Consider the following 16,529-nt stretch of genomic DNA (forward strand, 5'->3'; position numbering starts at 1 on the left):
TGGCAATATCTCCGAGGTATGCCTGTACTTGTATTGCTAGAGAAACCTGCAGATGTAATAGTTATATTGTAACAGCTCTTGTTGGTATCTTTGGATACTGATACAACTGTTTGTAGGTTTATATCCTCAGAGCAGAGCTATAAAAGCAGTTTTTTATCATTATCTTCTGTACACAGCACTTTTGTATTAAAAGGACAGCTGTTTCATGACTAAACAGTATGGAAGAATATACGTGGGTATTTCATTCTACCCCAACTTCCCTAAGGAGCTAGTTGGAAAGGGAAAAGAGAACCAGCCTTATATTGTACCTTTTATAGCACTGTATTTAAGAATATGAGAACTATATTTGTCTGGAAGTTTGTTGCTAACTTAGAATTGTAGGATGTATCTTGCTTGTAGATGCACTTTAACTGTAGATGTAGATGGACTTAAATATATATATATATAGAGAGAGAGAGATGGTTACTGAACAATATTTGTCCCTAAGCAATAAGGAGCAGATATGAGACAGGTGTAGAAACATATCTTTAAAGATATTTTAAAACACCTCAGAGATGGTAGGTACACCTAGATTATACTTGAAAAAGAAATGGAGGGTTTCATCATCATGTTTCTCCAAAAAAATGAACATAGAGGGCACCCACAATTTGCTCCTGGGTCCAGGAGAATTAGAAGCACCTAATATTATTAGTATAGCTCCACTGATTTCAACCAGTTAATGAAAAACAGTTTCTAATGCACTAGAGATTTTATTAAGACTCCAGATTTTATGTTATTTTAGTTTAGTTTAGTTTATTACATTTTTAATTTTATTTTAGCTTTAATATTAAAGAAATTGATCTGGCTTCAGATTCATGATTTAAGATGTTTCCAGAACTCCTCCATGGTATATCACCAGGAGCAGCTTATTCCTTATATTATCCCTCCCAAAATTCAGTATTATTTAAACCATAACACGATTTCTAAAGCGGTACTTCTCAGCTATAATTCTGCTCTTTTAAACATGCGTCTTCAAGTACCTCTTTACTGCACTATGAATTATTTCCCAAATAATACAATATATAATGAAGACTTGAATTAAGTATTTGAGATAGGTTGGTGGGTATTTTTATTGCAAATATCTTAGATTTTCTTTGCCTGAATACTCTTTTTACAGTGTTCTTTGGCTTCCCTCCTGATATTAATACTGTTACATATTTCAAACTTTAGCTCGTTTGAAAACATTTTCATAACATTTTCTGCTTCAGTTGATGTTCATTTTCTAGTGGTAGAACTTCAAATTAAAAACTCTTAGATCCTTACTAATAGCTCTGTGCTTTTGCTGTTTTTCCTGCAGTGCTGTGAAAGCATAGGACTTATTTTAAATTTGATATGATATGATATGATGATATATTTAGTTTAGAAGAGGCCCTGAAATTTCTTAATCATACTTAGTCCTCCTAACATGAACCATGCTTTATAGGGAAATCATCCTCTTGGACTGACAAATATTGCATAAAATTAGGTAAGTACACAAGAAAACAAGTTCCTTCTTTTCAGTACTAAGGTAGCATCATATTTATAAGATAGCTTGACTAGCAGATATTATGCATTCAAGATGATACTTTCTGTACTGCTTTTAGTTTTATTAAATCTGTTCCATTTAATATGTAGGCTTGGATGAAGAAGCCTGGATGTATGTTGAATTTAAAAACAATGGCCGTGGTTACAAGAGACACTTGTAGCCCATGACTACTGCACAGTAACGTTGGGTGGCAGGAAGTGTGGTAGTCATGAGCTACTGTGCAGTCAGCATCATGAAAAAGCCATTCCTTAGTGCAACTGCATCATTTAGTACTTGTATATACAAGTACTAAATGACTGTGTAGACATGGCCAATAAGTACTAAATTCTCAGCTAAAACTCAAAGGCCGCATCCACACAAGCATGGATGTTTGTTTTCCCAAGGACAAGTAGCTGCAGGACACCTTGTGCCACTGTTAGTTGTCTCTGGGAAATGACTCTGCCACACACCCTCTGGCACATGACAGGTTGCCCCAGATGGGGTAGGGAAGGCTGGGGTCAGCACTGGCCTTGCCTGGGGTCCTGGGGGCCTCCTGGGGCTGCAGCTGTGGCAATCCTGCCACTCAGAACCTGGCTGGCAACTGGAGTGCGGCTCCGACTGGCCAGGCTCTGGTTTTGAGTGGTGCATGCTGCCCCTGCATGCACTGCCACTCTGCCTTTTTTAGTGTGGGTTTTTTTCTTTTATCCCTAGATACGCATGGTTCCCCCGCCCCCCCCACTACTCCCTTGCAGCACGGAGAAGAGCTGAATGTGTGGTATGTGGCACCACAGACACACATACCGCAGGGCCACACTCATCTGGATGCAGGCAAACAGTTCAAAAAAGGGTGGATTTAAGTTTTATTAAACTTCCTGTCTTTTACTGAGATCAGTGCCCATACACCAAACTACCATGAAATGGGTATTATCATGGCGTTCCAGAGGTGAATAGAAACTGAGTGAGATTCCAAGCTACTTCTAGACTTCAGAGCTCATTTAAACATTCTGGTCCAATTTTGCAGTTCTGTTACTGTCACTGAAGTACACAGAAGTTTTATGAGAAAAGAGAGTGCAAGACTGGACTGCTCAGGCTATGCCTGTCTAAAATGTAGCTTTGAATGTTTAAAGAGTATCCATCACTGACATTAACAGGCACTGTTCATGCATAGCCTGGTTGCTGTCCTTACTGAGCAGTCCTTGTTGTGTATATTTAAAATGAAGGTGTTTGGCAAAAGTTCCATATTTTTATATTTATGAGATCCAGCCAAAGCATTAGCTGATCCTATGAACTCAGTAAACAAGGCAGTACAAACTATGTATTGCTAATGCTACGGCTGCTTGACTGAACATATTGCCTCATTTTCCCATGGGCTCTATGTATCCAGCTTCCTTATGTCTAAAATGTTTCTATGGCTGTTTGTTCTGACCTCTATTAGTAATATGTATCTGGGTAGACGATCCCTTCCCTTTCCCCCTGGGGTTCTAAACCTCATCATTTCCATTTACAATAAGAGACACCCACTGATGGCTCCAGACTGCCAGTCTTGACTTAATTAATGATCTGCTGCTCAATATTTCCACAAAACTTCGTTTGTTCATTACTTAGATGAAAATGTTTATTATTCCCTCTCACTTCAAATGCAAGTGCTAGAATCAATAAGGTACTAAATCTTACTTTTCAAAATCAACATTAAGCACCTTTAGGAACTGAGCATGAATCTTCAAGAGCAGATGGCCTAGCAGAATAATGGTTTAACTTACTGACTCATTTATTGCTTGGACCACAATTGTAGTTCAATAAATGACTAATCCTGCATGAAAATCACAAACTGTATCAAAGAAAATGGACAATTTAATGGCCCAGGCAGCTAATATCTATTTTTTTTTCTATTTAGAATTGGTTTTTCAAAAATGTGTATTCACTGGGGATACTGTATGATATCTATATTATGTTTTTATCACTTGGCTCTTGCTCTCATCTTTAATAACATTGCTACTTTTCCCTTTAGCTACCAGGCCTGATTTTGTTTTTATTATTATTATTTTAAACATTTGTACAGTGCCCATACACAGGGGGAGGGGAGTTACATCCCAAAGATGAGGTGTTGCGTACATATCCTGGACTAGAACAGAAGTAGCTTTTATTTCATTTGGTGAGGGTATTTTAAATTTAAAATAATGATGATGATTCACATAAAATGTCCATGCTCTATAGAATGATAGGATTGGTTCCTATCCTCTTTTATTGATCACATCAAGTCATTAATGGCAAGGTAATTTCATTGTAAATATCTTCCCATGAAGCATATAGGATATTCCTACTATGTGCCATAGCACTTTCTCATTCAGGGAACAACAAAACTGCAAAGTGGAATCAAGTAGTAGAAAAACCTGGGACACAGAAAAATGCGGTTTCTTAAAATGTTCACAGTAACATGATTTTCTATGTCACTAGAGATTCCTATGAATGGATGTCATGCTGCCATTTTAATTGTCTATATGAAGATGATACTAAGTACTGCAATGAACAAAAAAGAACTGTTTTCTGCCATTTCAAATAATTTCTAAATCTTTGACACAATAGGAAACGAAAAATCAGTCACTCATGGAAAACTTCTAAAATGGCTACTCTTTCTGTTTTTTATCACAACATAACCAGTTTTTCACATGAGCTCTTAAGAATTTCAAATAATTCTTTCAGGACATTTGAAACATCCTTTTATTCATTTCACTGATTGAACTTTGCATACCCCCTTATGTATAAAAAGTTTTGTTAGGCAGTACAGTTTGTAGTGACAAAAATTGATTTCATGTTTACAAAGAAGTAGTGCTCAGTGTGATGAATGATGATTAGAGTAAATAGAAGGGTGGAATGAGTGTAGGTATTGTCAAAGCTGTAAAGTGTTCAGTGTTTCATTATAAACTCATTATTTATTTCTAGGGGAAAAAAATCCACTCTGAGAAATATTTGCATTACTTATTAGCCACAAGATGGCAGTAATAATACCAGCATCCACAGTTTTAAAAAATCATGCATTTTATCTTCTGTATAACTATTTTACAATCATAAAAATGCCTTTACAGAGCCATGTCCCTGGTTTTGTTTTATTGTAAAATATGACCACATTATTAATGGAAATATTCCCATTGACTTCAGCAGGCACTGTATCAGGCCTTCATGGGGTATGAACAAAAATTTCTGCCACTCCTAAATTGGGTACATACAGGATTAATTCATGGTACATGGGAAAGGGAAAGTTTTTATGTAATATGAGAAGGATACAACATTCTGACCATAAATACTTCTTGTATCTTAGTTTCCCTCCCACTTAATGCTTTTTTTTTTTTAATTCAGAGCATATACAAATCTCCATCTAAAGAATGAAATAAGGTTAGCAAAATAATAATGATACCAAGAAAAAAGAGCTAGCACTTTTGAACCTGGCATCAGCTGAAACAGATATGGAACAGCATCCTGTTCATCTTTACTCACTCATATGAGTAGCTGTACGAATATCAAGGGAACTAAGATATATATCGTCTCTTCTATTCTATCATGCTCAACTATGTTCTTGCTGGTGGAATTCTAAAATATCCAGTGGTGTAACTACATGTTTTTTTTATACTAAATTCATTAACAAATTTTGAAAATGGCACCTGTCGAAAAAATTCCTCCATCAGTGCCATTGTCCACCGGTAGTGTAGTTCCCAGGATTTTGCTGGATGGCTTATGTCTGCTGCATGAAGAATCAAAGACATGGCTTTGGCTTTGTCTATCCTGTCAAATCAAGGACATGCTCCGATTATCTCAGAACAAAAGCAATTACTTAAAGATTTTTCTTGTTCATGAACTAATTTAAAAACAACTTTGTATTCATAGATAAAGAACATAATGGAAAATAACCTACCCCTCTGTCTGCTGCAGAGTGTGTCTCATTGTTTTAATTTGCTGGAAATGACCTGACATGTCTGTAGACAGGACCATCTCAATGACCAGGCTACGCAGCTCCCTGAAAGCAATCAAAAGTAAAATGACTAATTACAATTTGTTTACTCTGTTTATGGAATATTTGCTTAAACTGTACTTGTTAATTTATATCTTTCCACACAAAAAAAAATAACTTTTTTAATGAAAAGATCACTTCAGGAAATTATTAACCACTGGAACGGTGTATCCCTGAAGGGATTCTGAGGCAGTAGCATACTTCTACCCTGCCATTATTATTTCAGAGTCCTGCCAGTTTTTAATTCTTATTTTCTAGTGCAAACATAAAATTAAGTGCAATTCTGGCACTTAGTATAACTCTTTTCCTTATTTCCTTCCAGTCATAAGATTGCAGTAATCAGAAATAAAGGAGACCAACCAGGTCATTTGGTCCACTACAAGAAAAGGAAGAAATAAGCTCTTAAATGAACGGACACAACATAGTTAGAAGGCTGGGAAGTCATTTAGTAAGCTAAACAGTGTTAGAAATGGTATCAATTAAGACCATTTAAAAGCTTTATCTATATTTTTCCTTGTCTTCAGGTTTGGCAATAACTGTACGGAAGTCCAATTTCGTACAATCTTAATAATCCTTCAAAGGCCATTAAAGATCAGCATAAATTGGAATAAATCTTAAGTCTACAGTTTGTCTTCATCATTTCTTTCAAAGGTTTGTATGTTAATGCTCTATTAAATAAATGTGGAGCTAGTAAAATCAAAACCATAAATGAAAGTACATTAGTTTCCGTTACATATTAAAGTACACTAACCCCATCACTCTGTAGGAATCCATTGACAGTACACATAGTGTTTACACGGGCTATTAATGTCAGAAAGATCTACACATTTGCATAGGCAGATAGTGCACACTAAACATGATGTGTCCTCATGCATATGCCTCTGATTTTAAGAATCTGTTCCTTGGTGTACTGAGACTACTGCTAATCATTGCTAATGCAGTTGATGACTGCTTAGGAAATATTTCGCTAACCAGTCATCGCTAACTGCTGAAAAAGTGCATTGTAAACTGAATCAAAAACAAGTAAAATGTAAGTGTAAAAATTAACATAGGGAGTGCCGGTACAAACACTGTTAAACGTTAGTGAGAAATGTTATGTATAGACTTTAAAATAACAAGTTTCACTTCTTTTCAGGGCTGTTGTGACAATTTATTACAAAAGTTATTGAGACTGACTCTAAAGTCACTTTACAGCAACTTTGAACTGATGTAAGTTATGGACTTCAATAGATATGTCCTGATCTGCACTGAAGTAACTTAGTGGGAACTCAGGACTATCATTTTTATTCAAATATCAATGTGCGGCCATGGCAACATGTGGGTAGAAGAAGACTTACCTTGCATGACCTCATAATAGGATACTAATTAACTTGCATCCCAACTGTTCCTCCTCCACAGTGCTTTGAAACTGTATCCTTGAAACCCAGGCAAGTCTGTTTTTGCAACACAGATATTGCTTGGAAACTGAAGGTTTTGTATTAGCTGAATCTTTCTGTTTTTAAATCTGAAACACACCACTACTCTCACTTTCTACAGAAATTGTTATTTAAACTTGGGTTTTAAGCTCACTTTTACTATAAAGAGTAATCAGAAATAAAGACCATGGCACTGCACACTATGCAGAGGCCAAATCTGCTTGCAACATGTTCAAACTCTCACAGAGGTCCACAAACTCAATCCTGATCCATGTCCCCTAAGTGTGTATAAATCTGAAGTACTTCCACTGATTTCTTCACACCGTCCTAATTATTGCTGGTTGGTGAAATGGTGTATGAGAATGCGCCTGTTTCTTTGCCGGTGCCTGCCTTCCCAATTCCCAAATCAGAACTTGATCTGCTGGTTATGAATAAGGTTGGATTTTCTTTTCAGCATAGAGGAAAGAGTGGGAAACTAATATTTCACCTGAGGAAGCAGGAACGATTATCCACCGAGGGAGCTCTTGTTATAATGTTGACAAGGTCTTCATTATTTTAGATGTGAACCCTATATTTTAAACTGACAGTTTATTAGAAAAATCTCTCTTTTCTTTTTCAGGTAGAAAAAAATTAAATGCTTTAAATCATTCTCAATTGCTTTTCTTCATCTTCCTGAGATAATTATTAGAGCCATAGTTTAACCAGGAATGGGCCTTAAAAATAAAAAAAAGAAACAGTGCAACTGAAGAAAACATACTGACAGTACTTTCAAAGTGAATCAGTGCCAGGAAGTACTCTAAAAAGTTGAACAAATTATCATTTCAATTTACTGCCAATTTGCTTCAGTGCAAACTTCAAAACTGTTACTCTAACAGCATTTCAATAAAGAATAAAAAAATTCACTCTATTTATAATTTTAAAATGGAAGAGCTTCTTTCAAGTGGCTAAATGGATTTCCCAGATCAGGCAGGAGAAAGGGATCAGGGCGTCACTTGGGAAGGGCGGAGGACTAGTGTGTAGCATACCTGTCAAAAAAGTTGGCCCCCATTGTTTTACCCAGTCCTATACAAAAAGAAAAGTCATTAGAAATACCATTCTCACTTGTAGCAAAAAGACCATTTTATAAATGTTTGTGTAACTACAGCTGTGTAGCTACCATTGCACTACAGCCCTGGTCCCAGAACTGATATGGCAGCATAACTAGGGCAGGGCAACTGAAGGGACCACCCAAAGTACTGAGTTGGGGCAACCGTGTGAAAATATTGGCTGTCACCAGCAGCCATGTGATTACAATTGTGACTGTCCCAACAGCATGCTGACATCTGGAAATGGCTGCTGTCCCAAGTGCCCCAGGCACTCTGCTGCATTGCTACACTGCTGCACAGTAGGACTGGAAACCAGAAGCTGCTCCTGCTTACTCTGTTGACTCCTCCCCTTTAAGGGGACTCTGATCTCATTCACCCTTCTACTCTCCAAGACACTCAGTTAATAAAGGCTAGGATGAACCAGGTCTAGCTGGCCACAAAAATACTATGTTGACGAACATGATATAAATAACCAGACAGGATAAAATACCTATAGAAAAATCAAATAAAACATATCCTGCCTGGTTATCCTGCCTGACAGGTTAGTGGGTGCATGGAGGGGGTTGTCCATTCAGGGGTGGGATGGTCAGGGGGCTAAAAATAGCCTGATCGGGGTGGTGTGGGGGTGAGGTAGAAAGACAGCAGCCTCAGGGCTGGTGGGGTGAGCAGCTGGGATTTCCCAGCCCCGGGGCTGCGCTCTGAATTTGTAGATATTTGAAAGACTGGACTAACCCATTCCTGATCTAAATCAGTTCCTCTCCTCAGGTGAGCTCATTTAGATTGGGCTCACCATTTTTTGCCCAATTTAACATCCCCCAAACATCTGCACAGACTGGCATGTAAACTGGCCTATCTCTAGTTAGGTCAACCTAAAAGTAATGCCTACATGTACCCACAGGTTTTGAAGCCGATGACTTCTGAGAGCAGTTTATAGTTAATTCAACCTTATTCTACCTCACAAATCATCATCTTCATACCCATGACAGTTTAAGTAACAAGGTGATGGAGAGCAACCTATCTTTTCAGCCTTGCAAGAATTCCCTCCCAAATAAGGAAGTTGAGTCATATTGGTAGGAGCCACGTGGTTACTATTACTGAAGCTTAACATTTGTTTCTAGGGCTACTAATCTTTTTCCACAACTAAATTTACCCATTTTTAATTATAAAAATGAGAATAAGAATTTACTTAGAGAAGACAGTTTCTATTCCCTAAAGCCATATGTGAAAAGCAGGTAGTAGTCCATTCTTTAACAATCACAGTCTGAAAAAGTCCTTTATAATGGCATATAAACGTTAAGCATTACCACCCTTATTACACACAAACCAGTTTCACATATTTCAGCTATGTGGTAGTGAACTGTCTAATGATGGCCTGATTCTAAAGATGAAATAAGAAGAAAATAATATATTACACAAGATTTAGAAGGTACTTTGTGCCTGACTCACACACACGCAGTGAGCCAAACTCTGCTCTCACACTCATGCAAACTACATTGCACAGGTAGAAACAAGAGCAGGTTTGACTCTGATACCATCCTCAGAAACAGTGTATTCTGCTAGGGCAAGCCTCGCAGTGACACTACAGTGCAGCTATTTAGAAGATATTTTGGAGGTACTTGAATAACAGTTGTATTTACAGGGATGTTGGTTATAGCCATGTTGGTCTAAGGACGTAGGCAGACAAGGTTCTTTGGGTAAATGCAAAATCTTTTATTTACAGAAATGTAATAAGGGCTTGGGCTTTCTGTGCTGTGCTTGCACTGTTTTACATTGTACCCTAATAATAGAAAAACGCATGTTGCTAACACCTGTTGTCTGTGATTTTGTGGTCATTGGGTTGCTGTGATGTCAGTTAGCACCCTAATTCCTGTAGCTGATCAAATGTCTTTTAGGAATCAAAATGCAATTATAAATTATAAGTTGATTACAATGAAGCAGCTAAGCTAAAACTGATATCTTTATTCCACCACATTTGCAATCTCTAGATGACCATCTTTTCACATGCCCATTTAGTTCTCTTAGTTACATCCATTTCTACAGCTTCTCCAGTTTCACCTCAAACTCTAAAGGTGTATTATGATGGAGAGGATCTGCCTTTTTTATTTAGTAGAATCATTCTGGATGTTCTACTAGACCTTACCTCCAGTCATCTTTGGTTAAATTTGCCAAGATATTCATCTCCTCTTCTTGCATAAGTCTGTAAGCAGCACTTACATGATGATTTTCAAGAACAGAACGATCATTATACAAAATTGCAACATCTGACCTAAGTATAAAAAAGGGCATGATTAGCAACAGGATATTGATACAATAAAGAGAAAAATTCTGTTGTCTGTCATTAAAGGGGTCTGATGCTTTTATTTGCCATTAAGTCTATTTCTTCCTGTTGGACCAGATTCTGACCAGAAATTTTGAGACAGACTTCCTCATAACACAAATAATATTTATCATGTATTTATCTTGCTTATTATATTACTTAGTGTACAGAAGAAGAACACAGTTCTGTTTTCTATTTATAATGAGAAGAAAATTATGATTAATTAATTTGTGAGATTAAACTTTAGGAAAACCCTGAAAAAAAGCAAAACCTAAAAGAAATAAACAGGTTGGCATGGGATTAAACAAAAACCAAATTTGTAATGAACAACAGCTGAAGTACTGTTTTAAATTGCCATGTGATAATTTCACCACTCCATTCAGATATTAATATATTGATGTGATGGCTATACACCCCTTGATATACTGAGTAGTATTAAAAAAATCAGTTTAACCATTCACATACATAATATGTATCAGAGAAACTACAAAATTAAAACAGGATTGGAAAATTTATTTATAAGGGAACAAAGCAGATTGTACCTAAATAATAAAAGTGTTTATGTCCAGTCTGTCACTGACAGCATGGGAAAATACATGATTTGCCAATCACATATTTTTATGAAGCACAGTTCTGACCTACTTAGCTAATCGTAACTGTTTTTAATCAGGACTGAGAATTGACGTAACTATGAAAGCCATTTTGTCTGGTTTTCTGAAGCAAGAGGGACATGGAGAAAAAGCAGAGACATGTCATTTTTAGGGACAGTTCAATTATGAAGAAAGAGTGAGCAATATCATAAAACAAATACTTATGGGTAACTATTTAACAGTAAAACTCAAAGTTTAGTGGCTTAAGTCATATTCTAACTTTGCAAGACTTCAAACTAAAATATTAAGGACAAAAATAGAGAAGAAGATTTTACTTGGAACTATGAACTGAAGTAATGCAACAAATTATTTTTAGCTGGGCCATGTGAATGCACCAGTACGTTGACAAAGAAACGGCTTATGTTGGTACTTTAGTAGCAGACGTGGAATTTGTTCACCATCAGATTTATCAAACTACGCATCCCAAAGCAAAAAAGATTTCAACTGATTACCAGTAATCTGTGTGCAGCCCTTAAGCAGTTCAGTAGTTCAAATAAACAGTAGAATGCTTTTGTTTGTTTTTTAGAGTGAATTTCTTGCATGAATGTTTTAATATAGTGATTTAAATATGTGATTTAGGTTTTCATTAGAATTTTGTTCTTTTGCTGAAAACTTTTATTTACAGAAAACAATTCAGGTCAAATCCTCAATTGAGGGCAATAAGCACCCCAAGGGTATATGTCTATACCTCCCTCCAAATGATTACAGGACATAAAACTTTGTTCATTGTCTCTTGCTCTGCACATGCCAAAGACACATGATCATAATTAGAGCCATGCCAGGTGCACACAGCATGCCTTTCAAGAGCGTGCCTATAGGAGAGATCCTGAAAGCATCCCTGGGAACACTCTAAAAGTTGACCTCATACATTTTTGTGCAAGCAGCATATGCAGAGTGGGCAAAGGTTTGTTTGTTGTTATCAGCAGCAATCTCAGCATAACAATGGAGAAAGTATAGACATAGCCAAAGTTCACTTAAGGATGGGGTGAAAGGGAACTGACAGCCACTTTACACTAGGCTGAACCCTGCAACTATAGCCCAGCTCTGCTAAGAGTGACTTCCAAAAGGGTCCTTCAAGAAGGCCAGTACTCTTTATTTGGAACACTCAAAATAACTTAATGGAATAGGTCCATATGATCTCCATTTTTCGGGGTGACAACAGAAGGAAAGAGACTTGCAAATCACATAGCAAGGCGGTGGCTGTGCTTGGAGTAGATTACAGAAATTCTGGCTTGAATCCAGTCCTCTCTTCACCAGTGTGCTGTAAGTACTATGGATATTCTCAAAATAGACTAAGATAGGACCCTAGAGGAGCTTTTCAAGGGGCCCAACTGCCATTCGTGCCTTTGGAAATCTCCCTTGGGTGTTGCCAGGAGCTTCCAATCAAATATGAAACAAAAACCAAACAAATATGAAACAGAAATCAACAACTCAAGTAGGCATGGAGACACTGTTGGGAGAAAAGTGGCATTTAAGGAGGGGTATGAAGGGCTACATGAAGTTGCCTGTGGATGCCAGTTAAAGAAAGTACAAAGTCAGAAATACTGTCAGTAAAGGGAGAGACTATAAAGGGTAATGCAAAGAGAAAATGCTCAGAAATGTTCTGCATGACTGACATCCTTTTAAGTTAGTGTTCCAAGCACTTTGCAATGACCCGCTCAGACATCAATGAGCAGCCAAACTGAAGGATTTCATGTTAAGAGATACGAGGCCTATCGTGTGACCCTTATTCTCATGCACTGACCTTGTTCATGCAAGTGGTCACATTAACTTTACCGAAGTCAAGGAGGCTACTATTCACATGAGCAAGTATGACTTGGGCAAGCAAAGATTGCAGAAGTGACCTATTTCTATCAGTTAAAAGTCTGAAACATTTAGAAAGCAGAACCGTCCATTTTTAGAGCTAAGCAGCAACCTTTAGAGAAACTGTAGCCAGGGTAAAGTATTTCCTACAGAATGAATGCCAAGAAATTCTTCACATGCCTTTTTATCACGTGCTTGGGTAATCTCTTGAGCACAGCTGACAGCACTGAACCTTAATATTCTGACCCAAAGCCATCAGTACATCAAGCAAACATGACCCAAGCCATTAAATGCTGCTTTCTTTTTTTCTCCCTTTTTGTTTTAGATTGTGCTGCAGCAGCTGCATTCAGGCAGCTTCTTAGGAGGAGCAGTGTGCTTACCTTGTCTGAATGTGAAAATTGTTTGTGGTCCCAGTATGCTCATAATCATGGACTGCAGCTGCAAAAATCATTGCTAAGATTTCCAGTTCTGAGAGCCAGTGCTAGTGAATAAAAGTAAAACTAAGTCATAATTTGTATAATAGCCCAACTGTGACTAAATATTATGGCACTGAACATGTTTTCACATGTAGTTTAAGTGATTCTCACTCCACTTCTCCTATTAGGGGTCATAAAATGAATCTTGACTTCTGTTAAATATTGTACTCTAGATTCATTTCTCTCTGCTTGTATTGACTTCAGTGGGACCAGAATGGGTCCTTTAAGCTTTGTAGCTAAAAAAGTTTAGTAAATTTCAGTTTTCTGAGAAGCTTTTGCAATGAATTTTGTGGATAAATTTTTTGCTGCCATGATTGGCTCCTATTAATTAATGATGTGATATTAAGTTACAATCATAATTTCCTATTCAAGGAATATTTTGACCCTCAGAATAATGGCCCAGTGTGGTATATCAGCAGTAAACATAAGCTTTCCCAGTTCTGCAATATTTAAAGGGGGTTAATGTTTTTTATTTGTTTGTTTGTTCATTCATTCCCCCCCACTCCTGTTTCACATGAATGATGCTGACAGAAGTGACGTTTTGTCACACGATCAGCCCCCTGAAAGTACTCTACAGCTGTGCCATGACAGAAGTGCAGAGTACTTTAAAAGAAGTCAGTCGTGAGATAATTGAACCTCATTATATGACGGTTCAGATAAAGGCGCTCCAAAGTGGAGCACCTTTGTTCGCTCCTGTCAGTGTGCACTGGCAGCAGGACTGGGCTGATGCAGCCCACCCCCACCCCTGGTGCTGTCTTCAGGTTGGAAGGAGGGGAAGGGAGGGGAAGGAGGTCCATTCTGAGGTTTGCCCAGTCTGTGGTGGAGGGGGGCAAAGGTAGACTGGAGCCCACTTTGGGCTAGGGGAAAGAGACTGCAAACACAGTCGAATCCATACTGAAGCTTGATCCCCCCAATACCCTGGACCCAACAGAGAACATTTGCTGGGTCAGGGGGATCACTGTAACTCATGGTGCTTTCTGCAGAGCACCATAAGTTACAGTCGGGAGCTGCACACCTGCACTTTCCACCATGTTGTTTTTGGCTAAAGAGAGAAAAATAATGGAACATATACCTGTACTGTTAAAGATACGATTTTAAAAAGGACCATTTTTATACACAATAGAGGTATGGTTGATATACTATTTATGCATTATGACAAACTTTTTATGTGCTCCTTAAGTGACCTAAGGAAGCATGTCTTGCATTCAAAAGTGCGTCTAACTTTATAGCAACCACAAAGCTGGTCCAATAAAAGATATCACCCTAACAAATCCTTGCTTCTTGCATAATGTCTGGACTAGCATGGCTAAAACATCACTCTTATACTAACTAAAACCAAAAGAAAGGCAGCAAAAATCTAATAATAAGCATAATTCATGCAACTAATTTAGCCAAATGCAGGTTTCTTGTATTTATATTTCCCTTAAAGTGATATTCTACTTTAAAGCTTTTGAAAAGGTTTCTCATAGTAATGCAGACACACATATACATACACACAATTATGTACAATTTGGACACTCCAGACATTGGGGGCATGCATTTACAGCAGTACAAATTGCCGAGGTGCATGCCGCTGCACACATGCTTCATTGCAGGACAAATTGTCCTGCAACAGGCAAACTGCTCTTGCCCAGCTCTCTTCAGCCAGAGAGAGCTGGAGGCCAAAGCCAGCACTGGTGCTGGTCCCACCAGTCTTGCTTGTTGGCTTGGAGCAGCAGAGGCACAGGTCAGGCAGCACAGAGGTCTGACCAGGAGCCAGAGCTTGGCTCTGGATGGTCTGGCCTTCATGTGTGCTGGCACACATTTGTTGTGCGTGCATTGCACCACTCTTTCTCCTTTTTAAAATTTTTTTTGCTACTGGGATGTGGCCTTATGGTTCATATCATGCAAGATACAATTGCCATTTTATAAGCTGCCTAGGCATGAGTATCACAGGCTGTTTCATGAAGATGAAAACAACCAGTCAAGATTCACTAGTGCAACGAGAAGAAAAAAGTAGGGCATGTTGAAACAAAATATGTGCATGTCAGAATGTTGAGGAACAGAGAGTACTGTCTAGTTGGAGAAGCAAAGTGGAATTATAAAAAATACAACTGAGGAATAAGGAAATACTGCAAGCAGTTCTAAAAACAGAACCAGTGACCTCCATACTATTTTGTGTCAAAAAAAACTAGGCCATGAACTAAGACTGACATACACAATGCTTTAAGTAGAACAACTGAAATAGAAATCCCAAAATTATTAATAACTAAAGTTAAACATAAAACATTCTTTTCTTTTCCAAATATCATTTATTAAAAAACAAAAATACTTGCTAGAAAAGTCCATCTATAATTAGAAGAGAGTTTTTTGCAAAGCTTTTCTATGGTCCATGGGGGTATTTGTGTTCTCCTGTATGCCAGTAAATATTGTAGTTATTTGTCAAGTCAGTGTCAATTTTAAGTCAACATTCAAATCAGGAAACAACTGTGGTCCTTTATCGCGCTGCCGAACAATAACAACAACAAAATCTGCCAAACGCCTGCCTTTAAATGAGGCACGAATAATGGCGGGGGCAGGAAAGATAGCTTCATCATACCTCTACTTTTCACCACTTCCAGGTGAAAAAACAAACGGTGAAATGATATATGAGGGAGAAAAAAAAGAATTATCCAAACACATCTATTGAGGGGTGGGGTATGTTGTGCACTGACCTTGAGCTTTTGACAAAAAAAAAGACAGGGGGAAGTCACTGTATCATCCATGCAAAATCTTCCTGCATTACACATGAACATGTTTTGGGGAAATAGATACTCTAATCCCTGGCATTACTGAAATTTCCTAAATGTTGTCCTGGGTTATCTGTCCCAGTAATCTCTTTTGGGTTTTCATCACAATTCCAATGGTTTAATGGAATGCTAAAGGCTAATAAATTATCTATTGTTTATGCTCCTTGATTTTCTATATCACAGACACCTCGCTGGATTTGTTAGTTCTGACTTCAGATGGGAATTCAGTGCCATTTGAGACATGCCAGGCCAGTGAGAGATTTTATCTGTTATTTGAAATATAATTGTTTGCAGCTTCTTTGTTCATTGAAGAATCTGGATAACAAGGTTCCATTGTGTCTTTAGTCTGGGTGAATTAATGCTAGTCTGAAAAAAAATAATTTCCTGATATTCACAACTTTAAGGATCTGGAGGGGGGAAGAGAAAGGGGGCGGGAGGGGGTCTACTCAAATACAGAAGATAAGGGATG

General features: G+C 37.8%; 1 protein-coding gene across 5 annotated transcripts in view; it reads right to left on the bottom strand.

Moving 5' to 3' along the window:
• PDE1A (phosphodiesterase 1A) overlaps window positions 1-16,529 on the bottom strand; it is a 480,938-nt gene that overhangs the window by 106,019 nt on the left and 358,390 nt on the right. For all 5 annotated transcript variants that reach the window (XM_019523056.1, XM_019523052.1, XM_019523054.1 and 2 more), the window contains 4 exons: window positions 13,197-13,297; window positions 10,187-10,312; window positions 5,451-5,552; window positions 5,200-5,320 (listed from right to left, as the gene is read on the bottom strand). In XM_019523056.1, coding sequence (XP_019378601.1) covers window positions 5,200-5,320; window positions 5,451-5,552; window positions 10,187-10,312; window positions 13,197-13,297 — 450 coding nt within the window. The remainder of the gene's footprint in view (window positions 1-5,199; window positions 5,321-5,450; window positions 5,553-10,186; window positions 10,313-13,196; window positions 13,298-16,529) is intronic.

The sequence above is a fragment of the Gavialis gangeticus genome, unplaced genomic scaffold (assembly GCF_001723915.1).
Source record: "Gavialis gangeticus isolate Ggan-Ray unplaced genomic scaffold, GavGan_comp1, whole genome shotgun sequence".
Taxonomy (NCBI): Eukaryota; Metazoa; Chordata; order Crocodylia; family Gavialidae; genus Gavialis; species Gavialis gangeticus.